At 40.1% G+C, this 22367-nt stretch overlaps 1 protein-coding gene across 3 annotated transcripts in view; it reads right to left on the bottom strand.

Moving 5' to 3' along the window:
* Nucleotides 1-1386: 1386 nt before the first annotated feature.
* Nucleotides 1387-22367, bottom strand: part of dpysl3 (dihydropyrimidinase like 3) — a 41513-nt gene continuing 20532 nt past the window's right edge. For 2 of the 3 annotated variants that reach the window (XM_040032221.1, XM_040032223.1), the window contains exons 2-14: nucleotides 21482-21570; nucleotides 20117-20301; nucleotides 18577-18741; nucleotides 18362-18423; nucleotides 17318-17398; nucleotides 15137-15205; nucleotides 13919-14039; nucleotides 12992-13148; nucleotides 12439-12580; nucleotides 11447-11617; nucleotides 8305-8484; nucleotides 6509-6680; nucleotides 1387-3191 (exon numbers count right to left, since the gene is read on the bottom strand). In XM_040032221.1, coding sequence (XP_039888155.1) covers nucleotides 3097-3191; nucleotides 6509-6680; nucleotides 8305-8484; nucleotides 11447-11617; nucleotides 12439-12580; nucleotides 12992-13148; nucleotides 13919-14039; nucleotides 15137-15205; nucleotides 17318-17398; nucleotides 18362-18423; nucleotides 18577-18741; nucleotides 20117-20301; nucleotides 21482-21570 — 1689 coding nt within the window. In that variant the 3' untranslated portion in view covers nucleotides 1387-3096. The remainder of the gene's footprint in view (nucleotides 3192-6508; nucleotides 6681-8304; nucleotides 8485-11446; nucleotides 11618-12438; nucleotides 12581-12991; nucleotides 13149-13918; nucleotides 14040-15136; nucleotides 15206-17317; nucleotides 17399-18361; nucleotides 18424-18576; nucleotides 18742-20116; nucleotides 20302-21481; nucleotides 21571-22367) is intronic. The other variant, XM_040032222.1, reaches the window with a different exon arrangement.

Raw genomic sequence — 22367 nt, forward strand, 5'->3', positions numbered from 1 at the left:
GTGTATGTAGCCCCCCGCTATGAAAGACCTATGAGAGACTATGGACACTTTGTCCAGCCAAAGTAGTCAGATTTCATTCTTTTTTTCTCTGTCGTGGAAGCACATGTAATTTTATTATGTTATTTTCTTAACCTTTGTTTAAACAAAATGCCAACATTGCCTGGCATCCTGAGACTTAACTATGATTAAATTTCACTCGAGGTGTGAGTGGTACACCTTTCTGTACTGCTGGACCTGCACACTGTCATTGTTACAGTCCCTTCCTCGCTGCAGCGCTGACAGTATGTTTGCTGAAGTTTTACTGCAATGATTATGCTAATTCTATTGTTGACAGTAATAAGATGTATAATGCATAATAAGCTGCTTCACATTTCCAAGGCAGTGGGAAGCCTTTTAGGATTTCAGGATAGAGAAATACTGAAATCCTGCACAAACTGTGCCACAGCTATGTTTCCATACCAGCAGCTGCAGGGGGCTGAGTTTTCCATAATGAGCAAATACATGACACATGCAAATAGTTAGTTAAGACAAAAGCAGACACAGTTCTGACACTTTGACTGAGAAACCTGGATAACAGGCATCTGGCACTAATAAACTTTGCTCTTAGAATAAATGTTTTAAACCATGAACCTTCCTGGAAGTGCTTCTGTATTATTAGAGTGCTGACCATTCTTGCTAAATCATGAACACTGAGCCTAACAGAGGCAGATGAGGCTCTTTTTGCTTAATAAACAAAATCAGATTTCAAAATAGGTTTTGTATTTACTCAGGTTATCTTAATCTACTACTAACTTACTTCAGCACAGCACTGTAGATCTTGCACATGTGTAGAGATGTCAGAAGTTCTTCGATCATCCCCGGAGATATGCAGGCCAATAAAGCAGAAACTGTGGCCACATAAAGATGTTTATGCAGAGGTATAGTGCTGCAGGGCTCTAATCACTATTTATTGGGAAGTGAGTCATGGCAACTTTTCACAAAATACATAAGAATGACCTAACACGCGAAGTGCATATACCATGATGGTGCCAGAACATTTGTCCAAACAACATCCAGAATTAAAAAGTAATTATGGATGCAAAACAGATGTGAAGTGAAAGAAGCAAAGTTAATCAAAGTAGATCATTTTTATAGTGTAGCGTACAACTTTCATTTGCTGCTAGAGCATTTGTTGTAATATTTTTAATTATATATTTGCTTCAAACGATTGTTTGTTTGTTTTTAAATTTACATTTTATGCAAAATGCCAACTTTTTTGGAAACAGGGTTGTAAAAAAAACTGCCTTGAAGCCTTCCTTGCTTTACACACTCAAACTAGTCTATTAAATATTTCCATACATCTTGATGTTAAATAATTAATATTATAAAATAAAACAAGTCAGCCAATAAGTTGCAACTCATGTTTATTCTGGAAACAAATCATACGTCCAAAGCACACTGTATTTTTGACCTGCCATCTCTGGGTTTCGATACAACAGTAAAAAAGAAACAACATAAAAACAGTAACAAAGGTTGTCAAAGTAACATAAATACAACAAACCACCTGCCAGATTAAAAAAAACACAATCGTCTTCCCCTCTCCCCCCACAACGGGCCAACAACAGAATACAAAGCTTACCTTACTGCACTGCAATCCTCTGCCTTATCAAGAAACAGCAAAGACATGAAAAAAAAAACAAACGCCCCCCAACACAATCACATCCAGAGTATTTAGGTAAACTGAACTGGGCTCAGTTATATTCGTGCTGATGTTAAATGTGCTGCATTAGAGGGCTATGCTGTGATGACAGAGGGAATGACGGGCTTCCCCTTGTCCTAGTCTTGAATGAAAAAATAAAACCAGAGCTAAAGTGTTATCATAAAGCAGGTTTGTTATACTTCATCAATTCATTGCATCAGTCTTTTTTGTTGCCCTCAGTTGCAAAGCTCTTCAGTTAAAGTCGTAGTTACAAGGGACAGTTACATTTATTTTTAATTCGTGTGATCATCCTTTCATAATCTTTTTTCCCCTCCCTTTATCCTTTTCCAGATGATTCAGGATTGCAGAAACAGCCAGTAAGTTAGAAGCAAATGCAAAGGACGGTTTCTCGCAAAGCTCTTTTTTTCTAGTGACGATGGAATGCAGGAAACAAAAAACTCATATAAACGTTTTTTTGGGATTAAGAAAAAAATCTGGAAAAAAAAATGTTTCTAATAATTCTTTTTTCTATTCTTTTGTTTTCACATAATCTTTCCCAAGCAGATTTGTCCATATTCCTTTTTTTTTTTTTAAACATCAATAATCAGTACAGTACATCATGGGGATGGTAGTCACCAAAAAGCAAAGGGGAGGAGTGCAGCAGTATCATGGATCACGTCACCCATATTAATGCGGCCCATGCAGCTCCATGCCCGACAGCACTCCTGCCCTCAGATTCGATAACTACCTTTAACTTGGTCCAGGAAACCCAAACAAGCTGCAACAACATCATCCACAAAGCTACATCACATCTACCATATGTACAATGCCACCTAGAGCTAACCAAACATACTGCAAGATAATACATGGCTACCGTGGAATCTAGTGTTATGTTTTGCTGACTATGGAGCAAGCAGGCTACTGAAAAGGGGTGACATTGAAAGCCGAACAGGATGAACGAACGATAGCGTCATTCTGAGACATGTGGTATCCGTTTTCCTTTGCGAACAGAGTTTGTTTTTTTGTTTTGTTTTTGTGTGATTATACTAAGTTTTCCTGATGTTTTCACATTGCCAAAGTACCAGATAACTATTCCACATAGATGAGTAATGAGACTTAGATCAGTCATGTGAATTTGGTGGAAATTTCACACTTTCAGTAAAAAAAAAAAAAAATTCCCAAAACACAACCATCTATATACTTGACGCTGGTTCACATTCCAGAGGAAAAGGGATACTTTTCTCATATGAGCATAGTAGCATTGTGACAGGTAAGGCATGAGGATTCAGTGTTTTGCTTTTTTCTTTTGTTTGTTTTTGTAACTTTGAAATAATCATGGTCCTCTGCATCTCCTCCCCCCTCCCCTCTTCAATCCTGCACTCTGGCTGTTGTCATTTTCTTTCTGCGTGTCCTGCTGTTTAACTGAGAGATGTGATGTTGGAACGACCACCAGGGGGCACTACGATGCGCCTTCCAGCAGGCCTGATGGGGATGTCATCAGGGGTGGGAGGACCTGAAAAGAGAGAGATGGACAAGATAAAGAGACCAAAGATATCGGCTGGGGGGTGGGGGCAGAAAGCAGAGTCAAAGAGTACAAAAAGAAGACATCTGCGGGGTTTCTCTGAGAAATGAACACATAGATTTCTAATTAAACCCAATCAAATTCCTATAAATTACTTGTGCTTGCATGGAAAACACTGGCAAGCAATATAGATATGGGAGGAACATACATTTACACATTTAGTTATGCACTGATAATCTCAAGTGCATGTTCATGAAATTAATGGTAAAGTGTGAATTACATATGTCTTTGTGTAGTCTACTGTTTACTTTAAAACCCCAATTTTTCTTAAAGCTGTGAAAATAGGTAATAGGGTAAATATTTATCATACAGTCATGAGTAAAATGTTCTTTTACCATGTGAGATCTAGAGCATTTGGCCTATTATATGTTTGTTTAATCTCAACGTCATAATCCTATGAAATACTACGCTATTGGTGATGTCTCAGGAATGTATAAAAGTTATATGATTACTGTATTAAAATAAAAAATAAAATATCCCACGACAGGATTAAAATCTCACCAGACCCCTCATTTGAACCCCAAATCAGTTCTCCGGTGTAAAAAAAGTAAGCCCCTAGCATAAAGTGTTACAAAGATATATAATCATCTAATATTTTGCCCCTTCATATCTGATTGGTTAGGCTTTATGGAACTAAATTAATTTCTTAGGGTGACTGGGTTGAATTTAAGCTCTAACAATGTTAAACCATATCAAATGAGTGTAACTCGATCAGATATACAAAGCAGTCGGAGCGCCTCTGCCCTTGTACAAATTAGGTTATGCTGTGTCGTTTTGTTGAGATGAAAGTAACATAACAAAACCACCGAGATAGTCTTGTATGTTGGGACTACAGTAATGTGAAAACATGTGACAGATTAAATAAATCAGAGAACTGATGGTGGGATTTACTCCCTTTTGCCCTCCACTGGAAACCAGTAGCAGCATTTGTCAATCCTGTCAGACAGGACAGCTTTCATGTCATCACGGCACACAAATAATTGCCATGATGCACTCACGTTATTACTTTCCCAACACTAGAGGGCTTCTTGAAACACATCATTATCTATGACATATGGTATGTATCACTGAGGTGACAGGGGGATGCAAATGTGAGTAGACCTACTGCTGTACGAGGACTGTGAAACATTAACAAAAGATGCTTAAGTCTGACATAAAGAATGGTGTTTCCAAATGATAAGTCAGGTTGCCTGGTCTAACAAATGATCAGTGCGTGTATAAATGGAAAGTGGAATGATGTCAGACTATGATACACTGTGTCTAAGCAAACAATCCTTCCCAACTTCTTCCAGACAAGCAAATGTACTCTGCAGGCAACTAACAAGGAAAACTATAACAGATCAGACTCAGTGAGAGAGCATGCACACGAAGGCACATACAATTATACAGCAAACTTACTTAAACATGTTAATATTTCAAAGCCTGGGAAAGTAGGAGCAGTCTTACTCCCCTCTTAAATCATGTACTCAAATTTAGAAATTCTTTCCAGTGGAGGTCATTGTCTTTTTTCATCTCTGAGTTCAAACACTTGCAAAGACAGGTTGCTTAATACAGTAAATGCCAAACTTCATTAAGTACAGTTGTTTATCCAAATGAGTTATCAGCTTTTAAAAATGATCCATATATTTGTAACGACTTCCAAAGACTACAGTGAGCCCAGCTGTGGTCTCTCCAGGTTAACCAGAGTTGCTCTCACTGATGTAATGCTACACATGGACACGTTTAGTCAGTCAGGGAGGACAGAATCAGCTACGGTCGCTCTGTTCGATTGTAAAACAGCGCAAACACTGAGTGGCTTGGGATTTTAACACGAGTATGAAGCGTCACTGCTTGGTAGCTTGACAAAGTGCATTTCTCACATTTGTTTACTTGAAGCTAATCTAGTGCTGCCCTGACACATGGGCGCAATCATACTGTCACTCAGCAGCCCAGCAAAATTGAACAGATGTCAAATGTGAATGTTGTTGTGAGCTCTCACATTATAGTATCTTAACAAATCAGGTCCAGATGACTGCAAATGCTGTACTTTTTAAAGCTCGAAACGTAGGTTCAAATGTGGTGAAAACTTCATTTCCTGCAGCTTTCTAAAAATCTTTTCACAGTATTTTCTTTTATGCTACCTTGTTAAATGTATTTGTTGGCTTTTTGCCTTTATTTAACGGACACATTTTAAGAGAGACAGAAAAGAGGATGAGAGAGAGAACGATAGAGAGGAATTACAGGAGGTAAAGGACCCGGAGCAAAACTAAAAAACTAAATTAAGAATATAAAAAACAGACACAAATCTTAACACATATCCTGGCTTTGCAAAGCCTACAACAGTTCATGTTGCTAAAATATTAAGAGGGCTTGAATTCTATTAGAGAGGCTGTATTACTGTAGTTGATGTTAATGTCAACATGTGTTATCTTTGCCAATATCCATAGATTCGTATAAAGAAATTGCTGAAAGATACAATTTAAAAATGTCTGTTTGTTAAGTTGTCTGCTATGTGCAAACACAACACAGGTTCATCCCTCGAGTTAGGTGACTTTTTTATACTTGAATGAGTCATAGGTCAGCGTTAAGTGGTTTAATATAAACATTCCTCTGAAAATAGTCAGGTACGAGGACTAGACTGGAAATGAGTGAAAACTATGAAAGACCTTTGAAATAAAAATGACAAAACTGTCTTGCTTCTTGGGAGCAAAATATAAAGTTATATAAAGTGGATCAAGACTTTTGCACATATTTTAAACGCTTTTAACATTAAAGGCGTGCTTAATCCAGGGTCATGTTTACTTTCCATCGAACAACACTAAAGTGAAAACTTTTACTGACTGTGTTAGAAATTTAATTTAATAGAGTCTTCAATCAGACTCAAAAGAATTCAAGCAACTGCCTTAATGAAATGCACAAACAGACAGCTCTTTTTGGAGCATTATGTACTGCAAGCAAATGCATGCCATACTGTGCAAATTGTAATGCATGAAACGAGATAATAAGACATTATTGGGTTACTCTCCAGTCAGCCAAGGACTTTTAATAAATCATTGACAAAACGCAAAGACATGATGAGAATCACATGACTGTTGTCTGACTTCATATAATGAAGTAGTAACTGAGTTAAAATAGAAGAGGATGAGGGTGGTTTAGCTGATGACCATGGATGCTCCTCAAATGTTTGTACGTACAGTATGCGGACAGATACGTGGAAGAAATGACTGGGTAACACAGGGATTGTTGTTCTATTAAGAAAGTGGTCTCACCGCATGGTGCAGGGTTACCTGCTAGACTAAATCCAGACTGGTGCAGGTTTCTGACAGGCTGTTTGGTTGGAGAAGTACGGGCCGAGGCCGAGGGGGTACCGCCACGGGACATGGAGAATTCAGAAACTGGGCCATCGTACATTCCCCTGGGCACTGCCCTCAGAACAGCCAACTACAGGACAAACAGAAAGAGCAGAGATGGTGAAAAGAAACATAAAGTATGGCAGCATGTAGAAACAGAACCAACATGCAGGTACTAGGAGAAACATTATGGCATTTTGCTGTGCAACAAAAGGTTAAATGCAACTAGCTTCACACATGTTTAGCATTACATGGCTGTCTGTATAACTGTTTGTGTGTCTAAATTATATATGCATCTTTTCCTGCCAAGAATCAGCTCCAGATTTACAAATCCACACAAACATACACAGAAACACGCAAACTGAAACACGAACACACACAATCAAGCCCTTCTCGAGGTTATAGAACAGAAGAGTCACCAAAATACAGTTATGTATTCATAAGCTTTCAAATCAAGTTGAAACTATTAGCTGACTGTGAAAAGCCATTGTCTGTATGTCTGTCAGTGGCGTGACTCAGTGGAATCTTGGAAGCTCGGTCAAGACTTAAAAAGAGACATCTGTGAATGAAGAAAAGCATAACAGTAACTGCTACCAAGACAAACAGCACACTGTTACTACAGCTCCATTTTTTCATCAGCAGCCAGCTGTGAATTAAGAAACTGTTGGGCTATGAGATTTCTCGGGCCGTAAGAAAGATGGCAAGAGAGCAGTAAGCAGGGGCTGCTTTAAGTATAAGCTGCTATACATCACATGGTTAAATGGGCCCATTTCTCACACTTTGAACAGATGAGTAATACTTTAGGGTGGGTGTCTAATGAAATAGTGCTACTTGACTACAGTAGCTTTCTGGGTTTGGCCCTGACTGCACATTAACATTTAATTTACCTTTAGTTTGGGTTCTCTAAGTTTCTACATGTATATATTTTTCTATTCGGATATTTTCACAAGTTCTCCTTGATTTCCCACCTATTCAGGAAATAAATATGGACAATATGTTTTACACCTTACTGCCAACTGATACCACTCCCATGTCTGTATGCTGAGTATGAAGCATCAAGCATGTATAGCTTAGCATAAAAACAAACTCCCTATGTATCAAGAAAGCATCAAGTTCTCTCCAACCTCAGCTACTCAGTGGCTCTTGCTGTAATCAAAGCCACCTTCCTAAATGTCTTTTAAAATCGAGAGTCTAAAGTTAAAATTCAAGTTTAATAGTATGAGTAATCCTCTTAGCGTGTGGGGTAGGTCTCTCTAAAAGTGTTATCCAAATCCAAAGTCAATGTATCTTTATTAATCCGAGATGACAAAGCCATGACCACCCTCAGTGTATGGACCTTACAGCGTGTAAGCACAGTCAGTGCCCTGTGGCTGAACCTTGGAGGGTGATGTCAGAGTTATTATAACTCCCCCACATCCCACTTCATTGCCTCCTCCATGGCTGCCCTCTTTTCTCCCCGCCATCCTTACTTCCATTTCACCCTAGACTCTCCTTTCCTTTAGGTACATCCTAGAAGGCCTTAAAGTCCTTCACTGAGTTTTTTCCCCCATTTCCTTTGTATTCTATGGTTTTCTAGTTATGTTATTGTTATTCTGGCAATCTAACAGTGCAGTGAGTGCTGTAACGGAGTTCATGTTGTTCAGTTCAAGTTTTATACACTAACTATATTACCACATGTAAAATGTAGGCTGTAAAAGAAGAATAACTGCACTTACCTGCTTCCTGGCTTTAATACGCTTATAGGCAAAGTCAGGGAAGGGAGAGCAGGGAATGAAGCGGCCCACTCCGGAGGTGGCGTGAAGGTTTCCATCTTCCAAAACGATCTTACCCTGGCAAATCACCACTAGTGGGGCGCCACGCAGCTCCATGCCCTCAAAGATATTGTATTCAGCAGCCTAAAAGCACACATATGATATTGTCAAAGATGCAGCGGCAAAGAAACTAGTGTTTATCAGATAAAGTTTCCTATTAGTTATATGCTAAATGTACTCTTCAATGACTGAGGAGAAGAGGTTAAAACTTAACTCTCTTTCTCGAATTCGTTATCATTCATCACCTAGTTCTTTACACTTGTCTGTTTGGCATGTACAAACAGCTGCCCTCATCCAGCTGGGCTCAGATGCCTTCATAGCACTTTGTAGTATCACCGCCCTTCCCTTCTTCTGGCTCCGTATGCTCTTTCACTTTTCTTTCTAATGCTCTTTCCAGTTGTCCACTTCTTAATGTTTTCACTCCCTTGCCTTCTCTTGCTTGATTTCTGTAATCCTTTGCATTTTTTAACCATGTTGTGCTGTTCATCCTCCTCCATTTTTCCTTGTGCCAACTTCCTTTTTTTTTTGTATGTATGTGTAATCTCTGATGGTCCCCTCCCCTCATTCCATTGTTGCTTATTTCCTCTGCACACGGCCCTGTTTTCTACTGCCATCCAAATTCAGGCCAGAACAGGACATAACTAAGACTCGCTGCATGCCAAACATGATGTCATGACTAATCTGAGCGGGCTCTCAGTGTCCAACAGTAATGCTGCCTGTTCTTCTCTATGTATCCAAATACCCTTATGCACATCTATGTATTTTATGTTGACAACAACAAGCAATCAAAACCAGATGTGGGTTTACTGATAACACACTGAGATATAACACAGTTCAGGGAAAGCATTCCCCAACACAGTACGCTGGTAAGCAGGTCAGCTCCCGTTTGATTTTGCTGCCCATTAAGGCAAGACACTTGAAGACAATAGGATACAATGTAGACTACTTAGCTTACATTTAGACAATCTAATGAAATGTGTGCTTATGTATATTAATGTCCAGTAGACTAGTTGTCTTTGAATAAGCACTTGAACGTGTGTTTTGGAAACTTTTTTTCTCTGTAGTCTGAAAGAAAGCATGTCGCTGAAGAAAAACAGGCCCCACATTTAAAAATTGATCAGGGCACGAAAAAACAATTGTTTTGCCTGCAATGGTTCTCCTTAAGAGAGATTTATTTGAAGTGGGAGCTGCTGTGATTCTGGTCATCTGCTTCTCTCTGTGGTTTTACAGCTGGAAGGGCGACTAGGAGGAAAGGAAAGGGGTGACATCATTATGCAAGAACCCATGGATCCTCGGTGGATGTACTCCACATTTAGAGAAGGCATATTATTAGTCCACTTCTCTCTGTTTCACGTCTTGTTCCTCCATCTGGAGACAGCGCCATAGTCTCGTCTTCCAACAAAAACAAATGTCACCGAGCCTTTAAGCAAGACAAACTGAAATCTACACGTTTCAATTCATCATTCCTGCGATCAATTTAGATATTACTAGCTTTTCAGCTAATGCATACTCTCCCTGCTCGTGGACAGTGTTTATGCAAAAGCAGGATTTGTCCTAGGCTGCTGAAGCCGTAATTTCCTGTGCGGACACTTCCTCTGCTGCTGAGCGGCCCGAGAGGAATCTTTAACATCTGTGTAATGGCAGAAACCTCATTACTCATATATACCGTGCGTACTGTACACATAGTGTGTATGTGCGGAGCACAATGTGTGCGAGGCCCTCGGCTTAAACTGTAAGAGTGTACAACAGGATGCAGTTTCACATTTCTAATGTAATTTCACTTTCAGTATCGAACTCTGAACTCATAACTACACACAAAGACGCTCAGATTTCGAATGGCCTTAAGTGCAGTTTAAAAGGGTTATTCATTTACATTCTGCTGACCTTTTTACACTCGTTTCCACCCGCTCTCTTAGGAAAATGTGACAAAACATTTCTTTAATGTGAAAAAAAAAACCCAAGTGCTAACCTATAATATTATACATAAGTCAGTGCATTGGGAAGCAGGAGGAAATGCAGTGCACTATCACCTCTGGTCCAGGCTGCATATTGTGTGAGATGTTTCCCATTAAATCAAAAATACATTTCAACCAAAGTTGCTTTCTACTTATGAGACGTGCAGCTTGCCAACAAGCAGTGTATACAGATGTCCAAAATCTCCAAGGTTTTATGAAACCAGCTGAAATATTAGTGTTTACAGTAACAGAATCTCATACAATGAGAGCCATTCTTTAAACCCACTTTTCCAATTATTCATGTATTTTGGAGGATCTGTGCAAGTGAAAGTGATATAGAGGAAGGAAATACCTCTTGATTATACAGCACATACATTCTCTGTGGATTAACTTCAGTTCTGCTGAACTAGACATTTTGGCAGCATTTGCATCATTGTTTGTTTGCTGTTTGTCTGATTTAGTTGAATAAGCACGGCATAAATCTTTTTTTTTTTTTAATAAATAACTGCTTCATCATTATTAAGGAGTTCTGAATGTATTGAGTCTCAGCATTGAGACCTGGTCTTGTGGTGAGCCCAGTGTGGAGTGGAATTAGTGAAGATCCACTGAGAATTCATTTCCGTTCCGAGGTACTCAGACCTCTCTGGAAGCTGCTCAAAAATGTGCTTTTTTTCCCCTCCCTAACTTACTCCCAGTCTCCCTTTCTCCCTCTCTCTTCCTCAGTCTCTCTTTTTCTTTGCCTCTTGCACACAGATGCAGACACTTACCTCCGATCGTACATTCTACTTGTCTGTCCCCCCGCCCAAAAATACATCTCACCCTTTAAAGCACAATTTTTCTTTTTTTCTTATTTTAAAAAATACCAGATGTTTTGGGGTTTTTTTTTGTAACACAGCTGTTATATTTAACCAACTAAATCAAATAAGGTTTTTGTGAGAACTTGTGAAGCATTACAGTGCCTATGGTTTTACAGCATAAATGTAAAACAAGTAGAAAGGGAAGCAAAAAAAGTAAAAAAAAAAAAAAAAAAAAAAAAAAAGAGCCAGGACCTGCGAATTGAATTTAACTGATACTTTGGTCTGAGTACATACTGAGTTGTGTGTCTTGGCAGTGATGGTGCGAATGGCGTCTGTGTCCCAGATGACCAGATCGGCATCAGAGCCCACAGCAATCCGACCCTTACGAGGGTACAGGTTCAGGATCTTGGCTGCGTTAGTGCTGGTGACGCCCACAAACATGTTCTCATCCATCTTACCTGTAGTCTGAGAGCAAAACAAGCACAACGCACGAGCAAATATTACTGGAAATGTTGAGGCTGTATCCATTATCCATATATTAGCATTATGGAGCACACCCTACAGCATGTAGTCCTACTACTGAAGACACATTATTCAATTAGCTGAATGGTGTATTTGTAGTATTAATGTAAATGCATGGAGGACGTTTTTAAACTTTGAGAATAAACTTTGTTGTGAAAATATCCATAAAAACAGTTTCAGATTATGCATTTTTCTTACATTTAAATCTCTCAACATAAGATACTATATGTAAGTGACGCTTCCATATTTTAGCATTAAAATATGAAGCTGTCATTAATGGGGGATTTCTTAGAAGATGAGTGGAAGCAGGGAAAACAGCTAACCTTTGTCAACCTTTTAAAAATAGGCCTACTGACAGTCGGTCCAAGTTTGGTGTGAGCCAGGATTCTAAGTACTTGTGCTGAGGAAATGTATTGAGTTTTATGTTTAAAAGCCTACCCAAATTTCAGAGCCAGCAATGCACTTTACGGCAAAGCTCAACAAGGCTGCATGTTAATTATACGGACACAGTGATATAGAGAAAAAAATAAGGCTAGAGTGCTGTTTAAAGGGGAAAAACAGACATGGATGGACATGTAAAAGAGGCACAGAGAGTGACATAGTGGAGCTGCCGAGTGAAACACCACAGGTGACTGCTAAAACAAAGCTAAGGGACATAAAGTTGGTGATGTTCCTCTGGGAAAATCGTAAAAATCAAATGAATCAAGATAAAAATAAAAATCACACGTCACCATGCGCCTCTATCAGTATGTGATTGTCCTCACCACAGCTTTGTCCCAAATGAGAGCCATCCTCTCCTCCACTCCATTGACACCTTCTGGGATCTGGGTGAAGTCATCCTTGCCAATGGCCTTCTGGGCCACGCTGAAGGTGCAGTGAGCGCTGCCAGTCACACTCAGGTCTCCACTGGGAGGAGAAGAGGCATATTGAAGGTATTACACCAGGACAGTAAAGTCTGTGTACAGCATTAAAGTTCTGTAAACATAAGTAAATATGCTTCTACTTCAGCAGGAGAAGCAAAACAAAACAGAAGGGGGACTGAAAGTAAAGAAGTATGCAGCGTGCCAGAGTTTGTCCTTCCAGTGTAAACCATTACTAATGTTTCCTGTTTCCACATGAAGCAGTAACTCACTTACCAGAAGTCCATTTCTTGCACAACAATTGCTGATTTTTCATAAGAAACACAAACTTTGGATGTATCTAAATCTAAAATCTAAACTTTAATAGCTATAATTTTACAACACAGTGGTGTTCATGGCACTTACAAACAACAACGTTTCTGCACATGCAAAATGAAGTTGCAAAGGGGATGTGTACCTGGACAGGAGTGTGTTCAGATAGTCTGGAGTGGTAGGATCGGGGCTAAGAGGAGGTGATGTTACAAAAGAAGCTGCTTTGGCCCAATTCTTGCTCCAGTAATGTGTCCCATCAGTGCCCAGACTGGCTGTGATTGGCTCCCCAAACACAACATTTCCTGGGAAAAGAAAATCAGTCAAAACTTTGTTAGACGTCAACAAAGTGCCAAGTGTGAGGGTATCCATTTGCATAATCATCAATTGCGTTAATGCACCTTTATTTTTATTTTGTCAGCAGTTTAGTCTCGCTAAAAGCTTTGGCAATTCATGTGAAAGTTTCCAGCAGGGGACCATGCCAGCATTGGCAATGCACAAATTCCACTTGCTCAGTTGCAGCTGAGGTTGTTCTCTTTCATGCACGGTTTGAGTCCTGTCACTAACACGTGTGCTCTTATGCTTCTTCATAGTCCCTTGCACTAACATACATTATTATTTCCTGGTTTTCATATAACAGCTCGGGAATGGAGCCAAACAAACGTGTCAAGCTCATAAATGCTCCTAATGGATTCACCTGAGTGCAGAGAAGGCTATCTGAGGTCAGCAATCTGGTGTGTTAAAACCTCATTTGGCTTTCCACCAAAGACATTCAAACACATATTGTTCTTATCTGCTTGTTTTCATCACATTCTCAAAAACTGTTAATTTCACAATCCATCTACGCCAGGCAGGCTCTTGGTTCACATCTGTTCTATCCTCTAAGGAAAAGTGTGTGTGACAGCTCAACCACAGAAAAGACCTGAACAACAAAGCTGAATGTTACTCTAAGAGTGGGATATTTTTTTCATTATACCAAACAGAGACAACTCAGCGTGTACATTTCTCGTCTTGGAAAACACAGAAAAAGAAAAAAAAAAACATATAAAGGCCCAGGACAAATTCTGCTTTTTACCTTTTTTCCGGGCCTGTGAGATGATGTCAGCAGCACTCTTGCTCATGACCCGTGTCACGTAGAGCGGACAGTTGGTTTGGCTGGCGATGGTGATGGCACGAAATACCGCCTCTGCCTCCAGCTACAGACGAAAGAGCACAATGCGGTTGACTCGGGAATGTTTTTCCCATTAAGATTTTGTCAAACAAACTTCAAATATCACTACCGCAGCAAATTATACATTTTTGGAGCTGTATCATTTGAATAATTTATTTTGAACCCGAACGACAAGGAGAAGCTTATAATTTTAAAACTGGGCAAGTCAAGGATTGTTTCAGTTATATTGTGTTTGAGTAGTTAAATTTAATGCGATCAGCAAACAAATGTTTAAAAGAAACTTAAGTGAGGTCAGACTAACACCCAGTACTTGCAGATTTTCCAAGATGGAAGGCTTTAAAAACAAACATATTGGACACATTTTAGACACATGTCCACAATGAAAAGCACCTGGTGTTTTATTGTGATTATTGCATTTCTGAAATCTTCATCCCCATATTTGTAAATGCTGGCTAACGAGAACTAAAAGTGACTTTAAATACAAAATTCTACAAAGATTTCAAGTAGAAACGTCACTGCCTCCATATGATGCAAACACTGTTTTCTTTGAGTCCAGAGGTTCAGTCTGGCTTCAATGACCACTGGATTAGTACTGAATAAGATAGTGTACACTAATAGAGAAACACTTGTCTGACTTTGCCTGTTTAAGAAAATCATGTTACCAATTTCTAGATTCTTAAGACTCCACTCAGCTACTTGACATTATGATACTGGTGGGACAGGAACCCTCTGCAGCAGCACAGAATGGAAAATCCCAGACAAGTCGTTGAGCTGAAAGTGTGGCTTTGATTTTTGTTGTTTGCTGAAGAAACATTCACAGCAAAAACTGGATGGAACAAGAGACTTTTTTTTCACCCAGTGTCTCAAATGTATCTGAAACCACATGTGTGTAACAGGAACAACGTGTGTGTCTGAGGACCAGTCCAAAAATGTCACTGTGCAGAATGTGATTCTTTACATGTACAACCATGTTTGTACTGTTTGCACAAAAAAATGATAAATTATAACATGGCTAATTTATTTGAATACTTTTTTAGGACAGTCCCTTTCAAAATGCTTGCACATGCAAATGATGCATAGTAGCTAATATTTAATATAGTGTATGATGTGTGAATGTTAGACCTCTTCTGGCCTGCTCAGCACATGCCCCTCTGGTCCAGTGATACCCATCTGCAGCATCCGGGCCTGCTCCTGTTCAACACACATGCAAAAAGTCAACTGTTAGCTGCTCAGTTTATAGACATAATGTACAGTATGTAGAACTTTCTGGGAGGTCTTCATCAGTCTACAAACTTCAGAATGATAAACTGTTTCTGATTAGTTCTGCGTGTGTTAAGTACACGAACTGCAGTTTTAACATGTGGGTCTGTGCACGGCTCAGAGCAAGGAAAATTTCACTTTCGGAACATCACCTAAAAGCAAAAACTCTGTTTTCAGGTTAGTTTTCTTAGGCATTAGTTTGTACCTTTCCTTGCATAGTGTCATTTAGAGCGACTGTCTGTGAGTTGAAAATGTATTACGGTGACATGCTTCTGCAAATAAGGCTTTAAGCGAGCATCTCATACCAGTGGAAAATCAGTAATACTCTGTCTTAGAAGCCTACGATTGGTCAGGCAGCTAAAATTAAAGACTGAGACTATATCAGCCAAAGGCAAGACAACTTGTACTGTAACTGAAGAAACTAGTGGCATTCCTGTGGTCAGTGCTCCCCTCAGCTATCTGAGGAGAAAAACTTTGTTGCAAGGAGCAGGACCTGTTGATGACAGACACGGAAAATCTAGACATGTCTACAAATGAGAGGAATCCCAGCTGTGTTACTACACGAAACAAATTTGTGGCTCTGATCAACATTGCTGCGCTGAGACTCTTCCCCTTCCCCAAACTCACACAGAAGAGGCTGCCTGGCTGCCTACATTGGGCAAGCAAAAGCAGTTACAACCTAAGTTTTTCAAGGTGCATTTCTAATATTTATGCTGCCTTCAGGAGATGCTCATGAAGTTGTTACAATAGATGGCCCTATGGCTAAATATGTTTGGAAAAGTTTAGAAATCTAGCATTGCTGATCTCGCTCCAAGGAAACATAGAGTCAGGAAAAAGTTATAGGATATGGGAATTATGGAAGTTGCAAACCCTTTCAGGAAAAAAGTAACTGAACTTTCAGTACATGAGTTTTGAGAGGGGAGTTTATCTCAAACCGGCATTTATTGGCCATTTGAAGATGAGAAGCTGTCCTTTGGCATTTGTTTCTATGCTTTTCCATGGCTGTTGTTCTAACAGAGAGCTTCCCAAGCTAGCTGAGAAGTGGGGTCCAGCCAAAAGACCAAAACACTCACCTAGGAGGGACACTAGTCAGATACCTAATCCACCTTAACAGAGATTTTTTAATGCAGAGTAAGAAGAAAGACTGAACTCTTCTAAGGATGTGTGTGTGAAAGCTAATTTCTGCCACTTGTAACAGCAATATTATATTAATATTCTTTTGGCCATTGTTCACAACTCATTGCCAAATATGAAGAAGACCCTGCCCCAACCTGGACTAGTGAATCAAGCTGTAAAGCATATCCTCAGGTTCAGAGTTGCTACTTCTCCCCCTGCAGCTTTGCACTTGGCCACAAACATCTCCAGTGTATGCTTAAGGTTGAAGCCAGCAGAACCACATCATCTGCAAAAGCAAAGATGTGACCCACCCCTTGGGTGCATCTAGAACTTTGAGTAATAAAAGCTTGAACATAATCAGGGGCAGCTCTGGCAGCAAATCTAAACAAGACACCTCTATCTTAGGTGGTCTAAAGTACAGTACATGACATAATCAAGTGTTCAGACATGTTGGTCTTACAGATGGAAATCAGACTTCCAAGTTAAAGTTGCAAACTGGATAGGAGAGCTGGGAATTGCGATGAATCAGATCCAACACGCACCCGCATACACACACAGTGACAGAATCCAGGCATGGTCTGGAGCTCTGACTAATACCAGCCCTCTCGATCCATCACCTATTACGGTTGATTCACTTTCATTTGTCCACAAAACGGCACAGCCCTGTATAAACTACACCCACACATTACAGTCCTACAGGAAACAGTCTCCCTCTCATCAGTGACAGTGTGTTTAGTCTCTAAGTAGTGGAGATGCACTGTGATAAGACTAGAAAAGTGAACTGAAGTGAACTGAAATAAATCATACTAAACAAAAACATATCACAGAGTTGGACCGGGCACAAAAGTTCAGAAAAAAGAAAAATCAGGCAGTGAGGAAGCAATGGAGAAGAAAGGTGTCTGTTAGTGCACTCGTTTCCATTGTTACCTCAGCGATGATCTCGCCATTTTCAGCGTGGACCTGAGCGATGCCTCCCCGCTCTGCCAAGAAGGTAAAGACCTCATAGAGCTGGATGAGAAAGATAGAAAGATTGAAATTACAGTGGCACTTCTTTTATATTTCAAATCCTGCCTCGGTGTTTACTCAAAGAAAGGGCACTCCTTTTTAACTCAGAGGTCACCCATAAGCCACAATTTAAAAGAAGCCCACAATTTACATGATGTCTACTCCGACACGCTGCAATTATTGTGTGTGGTCTCCAGAAATGGTGAGAGTCATGTGGATGAACTGCAGTTGTTGTTATGTTGTTGTGCCACAGTTCCTTAGCGAGCTGCATGACATCAGTTTTTCAGGCTGGACTATTTCAGTTGAAACATGTGCTCCTTTGACCAACCAAATTAGGTACGGCTGTATGAGAAACAGAGTCCTGCCTCACACCCTCTGGCTTTCCACTGTTTTTTGAGTCCTTATAAAATCACAGTACGCATAAATCAAAAGCTGTGAACAATAATTACGTAGTCCTTTTTTAGACACTTTGCCACCATTGGAGCCAAGTCACGGCCATTTTTTTTTTTTGCATGTTGACTGTGAAGTTACAGGAAGTTGGCAATGACTCATTTTATATTGACTTCAACTGGGAGTTTGTGACACAGTGAAATAATAATAAAGGCCATGAAGTGAGCCCTTTTCTAATGTATGATGAATTGAGGACAAAAGCAACAGTCCTCAACAATTCAGTGCAAAACTAATATTAGGCCTTCGGTAACTTAAAATAGCTTTCAGAGTTAAAAAGTTGCAGCTGTGTCTCTTCAAAGGCACCATCTTGTCGCTGAGCCGAGTTGGAAAGATAGCAACACCAAAGCAAATTTTGCACTGAGCCTGGCATTTTTCAAAACTGTTGATTTTTCTCCCATCCCTGCACATCAAAGATGCGGGGAAAGATGACTGCTGAGAACAAAAAGAGTTTTAACACAGATATTAAAACAGCAAAACCTGGTCTTTAAAGTGTGTGCTACATTTAAGGCGCTCTACCTCACTGTTGCTCATCTGGTAGTAGTCCTTGTACGCCATGTACACCTGGAATGAGTTCACTCCTGCAAAAACAGTAAGTCAACATGAGAGAAAGATAAAATGTGATACGTTTTATGTAAAGTTTAATTACTTTAACTACTTTTAAACAAAATCTCCCAAAGCACTCCACCCCCACCTCCCCCACGAAGCTCTTATAGCACGCCATCAAGACCCACCCTTTTCCTTGATGAGATTATCCACCTCCTGCTTTACGCTGTCATTCCAGTGGGTGATGTCCACGTGGAGAGAGTAGTCGCAGCAGGCTTTCTCATCAGCCCACTGCCTCCACTGGTCATGGGCCTCTATCAGACTGGTACCAGGTTCTGACATCACATGGTCCACTGAAGAATAAAGGAAGACAAGTATTATCAGACAGAAAGAAGATGAATGCAAAAAGCGATATGACAGGTGAAGTGGCAAAGAGTTGACACAAGTGGGGTGGGCATAGTCACACGTAAGGAGACAAAGAGAGGGCAGCGTCAGGATCTGTCTGCTGGTGCTTTAACTTTCTCCCTGCATTGTTTATCTTGCATAATCAGCTGTCTGTCTGAATTCCTGCAGTGCTCAGCCAGTGGGAAATAACCTTGTCAGATGTCACATTGCATTTTGTACATCTCTATCTGGGTACAGGTGTCCTTGCACAAAAATTGAGCGACTTTACCTACTTTTATATTTTCTGTGTAGCCACGATCACATTTTTTATTAATAAGAATGGTGCACATTTCGATGCAAGTTCTTAAATGCATCATGAATGCTTTGCATGGATGCTGCTTGCATAAGCACAAGCACATATAATTACATACATAATGTGTATATTTGCATGATTTTCTGTGCAGATTGAAAAGCACACAGTACGAGTTTGTGTTTCTGTTTGTGGACACAACAGGATCACAGTGCACAAAATATCCTGCTACATCTAACTCAGCTCTAATAAAATAAAGCCTCCTGCTGCCTTGCCACCTGACTGCCTTCTTTATCTTATTAAAGAAAACCCAATCTGCTTATGTTAATAGGATATAGCTGAAAACAGCAGTCGCATACATACACACAGACACACACACACACAAAACAATGGCAAACGCTCAGTGTCCACACTATTTTTGTTCACCGTCTCTCAACACAACCTCATTTGCTAGTTAAGACAGACATGTACGATATAAAAAAAGCAAAAAAAACACACAAGCAGACAGCAGAGTACACATTTCCACTTTCTAACCCCCTGGAATATAATCCCTCTATGAATGGAGCTCATGAATAGAGCTTACTACAGTAGCACGCCTGTTAGTGGCTTTGTCTGTTTGAAAACAGGGCCAACAGGCAGCAGAGGAGCAGTCAGCCCAAAAGAAGTTTTAATGAAACTGCAGCATCTACCAACTGTGACAGCATCTCATCCCTAACCTACATGAAGTTCACAAATCCACAAAAGAAAAGGCTGTAGTCAAACCAGACATGAGAGTACGACACTGATGCCCTATTTCTTTGGGAGTAGTGTTTCACTCTATAACCCCCACCAGTCATCGCCCCCCACGCTCAGTCTTTTGTATGGTCCTCTTTCGTAGTGGGACCAAAACCTTTTCCCATGCCTCCCTTTCTCTTTTCCTCTGTCTGGCGTTCAGCCATCCCTCCCCTCACTGCATTTTCTTTTTAGCTTTTTTTCTGAAAAAGCTTTACTATTATCAGCTTCACTGCGTGGGTGACCTTTCCTGCAGCTCTTACCGATCATGGTTGTCCCACCAGCAAGAGCGGCCTTTGATCCCTGGGCAAAGTCATCCACAGTTGTGGTTCCACGGTACGGCATCTGGAAGTGGGTGTGGATGTCGATACCACCAGGGATCACCATCTTCCCGTTGGCCTCAATGGTTTTCACACCACCAGGCACAATCAGATTGTCACCAATCTGCCTGTCAAGTGAAGATGATGTTATCGTAACTATATTAAAACCTGTCCATAAATGTACACAAACAAAATATATGTATTACTTCCCCTTTTTGATTATTTATCAAAGCTGAGATGCCAATTATTCAAATTCAGAGAACCAAATTATTCCAGAAAGGAAGACCACATAGCAAAAGGCAAAAAAATGTTTAATGGGTATAAATCGAAAGCAGAAAAAAAACCTAACTGAAACAAAGTCAACCTAGCCTGAAGCGGGACAATGTCACCATCCCAACACATTAACATTTCGCTTCTGCTAAAAAGTATTTTTATAGAAGACACAGGTTAGACAGGCAGGCAGAAGCCAGAGTCTCTGTGAGTTTGCCAACAGTCCAATAGTGCCGCCGGCATGTGGGTGTTTATCATGCAACACCAGTCTTTCTGTGGGCTCCTCTCTCTGAGCTGCCTCACTTAGGGTCAACAGGGACAACTGGGAATTCAAGTGGCAACAGAACAACGGGGAAAGCGAGTGAGACAGTTCCACTGTCCTACCCCAGCCCGGTCAAGAACAGCTGTTATGAGTTTAACTGTTACCGCAACAAGTTCAGATTGTTAGCTTCATTCATTCAGTCTGCATTCATGTCGTAATTCTTAAATTGTTTCAGATTTCCTCATCAGTGTTTTGGAGGAAGTGTTTATAAGACTGCTATTCATTATGTAGCTGGTGTTCACTTAGACTGTAATATCTGCTCTTCGCTTAAACTTTAAAACTATCATTGCAAGTGGAGCAACCAGTTTTTAACCACTACTGTCTTAGGATCAAATAGCATTCAAAAACTAACAATCTAATCATGATTAAACTCTTGAAGGTAATCTTTAAGGCCCAAGGTGCTCTTTTCACATTTTTTTAATACCGTTTTACCCTGGTATAGATAATTATTTCAAAAGAAGCCCTTTTGATTTTGAATTTCTTCAAGAAATTTAGGATTATCTGTGTTTCAGAGTTTTGGAAAAGTAAAATATTTGAATTTCTACAGCAGCACTATGCACCTTCAGGGGAGAGAAGGATTTAAATATAAAGGGGACAAGTAAGATACCACATAGCCCAGACAGAAAATAGTTGATGAGGTGAACTATAAGTGGAGGGACGAAACCAAATGGGAAGAGGTGTGAGCAGAGCAGAAAAGAGGACAGTGGAATACTTACTTAATGAGGCCATCCTCCATGTAGATATCGGCATGGAAGGACTGATCATCATTAACAATCCTTCCGCCTTTGATCAGAAGCCTGTCGCTCTGTAGAGAAAGAGATGGGCAGAGTGGAGGGAAAAGGAGGGAGGGTGGGGTTGGAGGGGATGAAATACGATAACAATTATGATTCTATGCAACACTGTGCCAAGAAAATTTGTTTAGACATAGTAAATCATCCTCTACTGGAAATTTACTTGCCTAAGTCACAATATTACTGTACAAGAATTAGAACTGTACTCTGTTTGTCTGTAGTGAGATTATCTCCTTATTTCTTTCCACCCACAGGATATGAACAATGTTTCATTCATGGCTGCTAGAGAGGGGTACATGTGGTGGCCGTGTCACAAGCAAACACATCTCACATAGCATAACTATATGGACCACCCAGTAAGTCTGCGTGCCGAGAAAAACAAGCAAGATTTGGGAGGAAATGTCTTCATTTATTTGATGAACATCAACTAGTGTCAATTATTGCACAACTCATTACCCACTTTTCAGATGGCAGATGATTAAATGACATTCAATATCTGGATCATGTCAGATCTGTGACAAAATACTGGTTGCACTGATACATAAACTGACTATGGACCCATATATATGTGAAGAGCTCTGTGTACAGAGTATTATAACCTCCTGCATCCACACATGGGGACATTACATCCTGGCTTTGTTTGCATCACACACTCCATTCTACTTGTGTTGTGCTGTAAAATAAACCTAATGTCCCCTTGTGAGCATGTTCTCACAAGGGGACATGCATGTAACAAAGTATGTAAAAAGAATTCACACATAGCTAGAAAAAAGTAAAAAAGGCTCCCCAAACAACAGCTCTGGTGTCAGGA

Source organism: Simochromis diagramma, unplaced genomic scaffold, assembly GCF_900408965.1.
Source record: "Simochromis diagramma unplaced genomic scaffold, fSimDia1.1 OVJJ01000216.1, whole genome shotgun sequence".
Classification (NCBI taxonomy): domain Eukaryota; kingdom Metazoa; phylum Chordata; class Actinopteri; order Cichliformes; family Cichlidae; genus Simochromis; species Simochromis diagramma.